Source organism: Tursiops truncatus, chromosome 2, assembly GCF_011762595.2.
Source record: "Tursiops truncatus isolate mTurTru1 chromosome 2, mTurTru1.mat.Y, whole genome shotgun sequence".
NCBI lineage: Eukaryota > Metazoa > Chordata > Mammalia > Artiodactyla > Delphinidae > Tursiops > Tursiops truncatus.
The window spans coordinates 102,389,047-102,392,552 of NC_047035.1; the positions used below are offsets into that span (position 1 = coordinate 102,389,047).

General features: G+C 52.2%; 1 protein-coding gene across 1 annotated transcript; it reads left to right on the plus strand.

Annotated features, from left to right (window-relative positions):
• Nucleotides 1-247: 247 nt before the first annotated feature.
• Nucleotides 248-1,225, plus strand: FOXB1 (forkhead box B1). Its single transcript, XM_073799938.1, has one exon. The coding sequence runs from the start codon at nucleotides 248-250 to the stop codon at nucleotides 1,223-1,225; it is 978 nt and encodes a 325-aa protein (XP_073656039.1).
• Nucleotides 1,226-3,506: the final 2,281 nt, after the last annotated feature.

Sequence of the window (3,506 nt, forward strand, 5' to 3'; positions counted from 1 at the left end):
CTCGCGGGCTTCCCCTCCCGCGCCCCCTGGCCGCCCCCAACTCGACACGCAAAGTTGCTGGCTAAAGAGCTCAGGCACTGGCTGATCCGGCGCCGAAGCCCCCTACTCGCCACCCCCGAAGTCTGTTCTCGGCCTGGCTGACCTCGCGGTGTCTGTGCATCCACGTCCTTCCCCCCATTATCTTCCCCCCTTCCCAGATCCGAGCAGGCCCGCGCGGACCCAGAGCTAGAAAGGGGCAAAGAAGAAGATGCCTCGGCCCGGCCGCAACACGTACAGCGACCAGAAGCCGCCCTACTCGTATATCTCACTGACCGCCATGGCCATCCAGAGCTCGCCCGAAAAGATGCTGCCCTTGAGCGAGATCTACAAGTTCATCATGGACCGCTTCCCCTACTACCGGGAGAACACGCAGCGCTGGCAGAACAGCCTGCGCCACAACCTTTCCTTCAACGACTGCTTCATCAAGATACCGCGGCGGCCAGACCAGCCCGGCAAGGGCAGCTTCTGGGCGCTGCACCCCAGCTGCGGGGACATGTTCGAGAACGGCAGCTTCCTGAGGCGCCGCAAGCGCTTCAAGGTGCTCAAGTCGGACCACCTGGCGCCTAGCAAGCCCGCTGACGCGGCGCAGTACCTGCAGCAGCAGGCCAAGCTGCGCCTCAGCGCGCTGGCGGCCTCGGGCACGCACCTGCCGCAGATGCCCGCCGCCGCCTACAACCTGGGCGGCGTGGCGCAGCCCTCAGGCTTCAAGCATCCCTTCGCCATCGAGAATATCATCGCGCGCGAGTACAAGATGCCTGGGGGACTGGCCTTCTCCGCCATGCAGCCCGTGCCCGCCGCCTACCCGCTCCCCAACCAGTTGACTACCATGGGCAGCTCGCTGGGTACTGGCTGGCCACACGTGTACGGTTCGGCAGGCATGATCGATTCGGCCACCCCCATCTCCATGGCTAGTGGCGATTACAGCGCTTACGGCGTGCCGTTGAAGCCTCTGTGCCACGCAGCGGGCCAGACGCTGCCCGCCATCCCCGTGCCCATTAAGCCCACGCCGGCCGCAGTGCCCGCGCTGCCCGCACTGCCTGCGCCCATCCCCACCCTGCTCTCGAACTCGCCGCCCTCGCTCAGCCCCACGTCCTCTCAAACAGCCACCAGCCAAAGCAGCCCCGCCACTCCCAGCGAAACGCTCACCAGCCCGGCCTCCGCCCTGCACTCAGTGGCGGTGCACTGACCCGCAGAGGCCGGCGCCCCGTCTTGTGCCCCCCACCCCCGCAGCTCACTCGCCTTCCCCGGCTCCCAGTCCTGCCCTCCCCATCTGGGACCGCCACCCTAACTTGTCCAGTTCACCTTCGGCCAACCCTCTCTCCCCCATGAGAACTCTGTTTTGGACCCAGGAGACGCAACACAAACTTGCAGATGGGCCTGGAGGCTCGTGGGAGTTGTCCTCGCCCCCAAGAGGGGTTAGGCAGGGGGCACCTGAGCCAAGTCGTCCCATTCCCGGGGCCCCCGAAATCCCCCTCCCACTGAAGAGGCAGGGGAAACCCTGCCTCCCGCAGTCTCGGAGAGGGTCGCGTCTAAGCTCGGCCCCGATCCGCGAGGCTCCGGACACGGCGCCGTTAGTTCCAAGCCCAGAGAAACCGCCTTGGAGGTTTCCCGTAACAGATCTTCCCTGAGGGCTGCAGACGCACAGCGGAGAGCCAGATCTCTGTTTACGTCTTGGAAATCTGCCGCGAAAAGGGACCACTGGCTTCCTACCCTACTCGCCTCCGCCCATCCGGCAGGGGCTGGGCGGACCACAGCCTCCCGGAGTAGCGGCCCTGCCTCCCCCGCTTCTGCGGAGTTTTCTGGTTTGGGGTTTTGTTTCCTGACAGAGGCTCCAGGCGCTGGGAGTGTAGGGGAGAGGCTACCAACCTGGGAAGGGGACGTTTGTCCTCTACACAAGCAAAATAAAACTAAAAGTCAACCTTGTATGTTTACAAAGCGCCCGGTAAAACGTAAACAGTGAACCTGAATCTGTAGTGCTTGGCGGGCGAGCGGGCAAAAGCCCACTTTACAAGTACCTGTTGTAATGTGAATGTTTACTCTGCATTTCTGGCCAGGTTTAGGGGAGGGAAAGGGGGGGTGGGAAAGTTAATTGGGATGTTAACTTTCCGATTACTTAGAGACCTTTTTAGCTATTTATTTTATTGCTGGAAGGAAAAAAAGAAAGAAAGAAAATGAAGTAAGTCCAAACTAAGAAAGCATCAAGGGCAACCCTAGAAGAACTTAGATAAGCTGACTAGTAACATGAAGGAGGTGTCACCGGATAGGTCTCCCATGGACAAGCCTTTCTGTTTGCTACAAGAACTTTTCCGAGAAGCTAAAGGGCTGCAAAGAGATGTAAATGCTTGTGAATAGGAATGATTATACACTGTGTAAAATGCACTTTTGTTTGCTATATTCCTTTAGAGTCTTAGGTAATTTGCTGGAAAATGAACTGTTGTTCTGGTGTGACCTGCTTAAGTTAAAAAAAAGTTGTAGTGTCATCAGAGCTGTACAATTTTTACCTTTCATTTTTCTCCCTCCCTGTACAGAATTAGCATGGCATTTTAAATATTGATGTTCTTGTCCCCAGCATGCCTGTTTTAAGACAAAGAATTTTAAAAAGGTGTCTACATTAAATTATGAACCTAGTCCAAATAATATTTTCTCATTAAAATATGTAAATGCAAATTTTAGTTTCGTGTGTTTTTGAAGAGTTGCTACAAACAGTAACTTTACCAAAGATAAATGCTCTGCTTCTCTAAGCATGCTTTCTGCAATACATTGTCTGAGTAGTTTGTCTTTTTCATAACTTATTTTTAAAACAAACCTCCTCTTACGCACTTGCAGACTGGGAAGAAATTACGCAGATGGACTCTCGAAGATATTGGCCCAGAGAGAAAAATGAAACAAACTCTTTCTAGTATAGATCAGGTGCACAGGTGTGGTGCTAAAAGAAAAACTGTTAATGAAAAATGAGTAACTTTATATGTATTTTGACTATCTTTAAGTATACATTTTACAAAATATACAGCACTTGTATAGATGTAAGGCTTCTACAGAAACCAGGTAGAGGCGATATGGAGATATAAAGCGTAAAGGCAAACTTGCTTACCCAATACTTCTATTCTGATGCATCTTATTTGCAGTGGACCTTGATTTCCTTGCTCCTTTAAATTATTGCAATCGTTGAAATTTTCTTTTTCAGAAGTTACTTAAAAGGTCACCTAGCCTGTAGAGAAACTTGTTCACTTTTAACTGAACAGATTTCTCTTTACTCCTTCATCTGGGAAAATAATGTTTGGTGTGTTTATTTTAAAGAAGCGAAGGAAGTTACTTTAAATGCTTGACTCTGAGTATTTGCTTTTCTTCAGATTTTTGCAGAGAATTAAAGTTTGCCAAGAACGTATGGCTCAAGGCCAATTAAAACTTTATTGAAAGGGTCACAGTATTTCCAGAGTGAGGTGTATATTCAACTAATGAAGTTACAA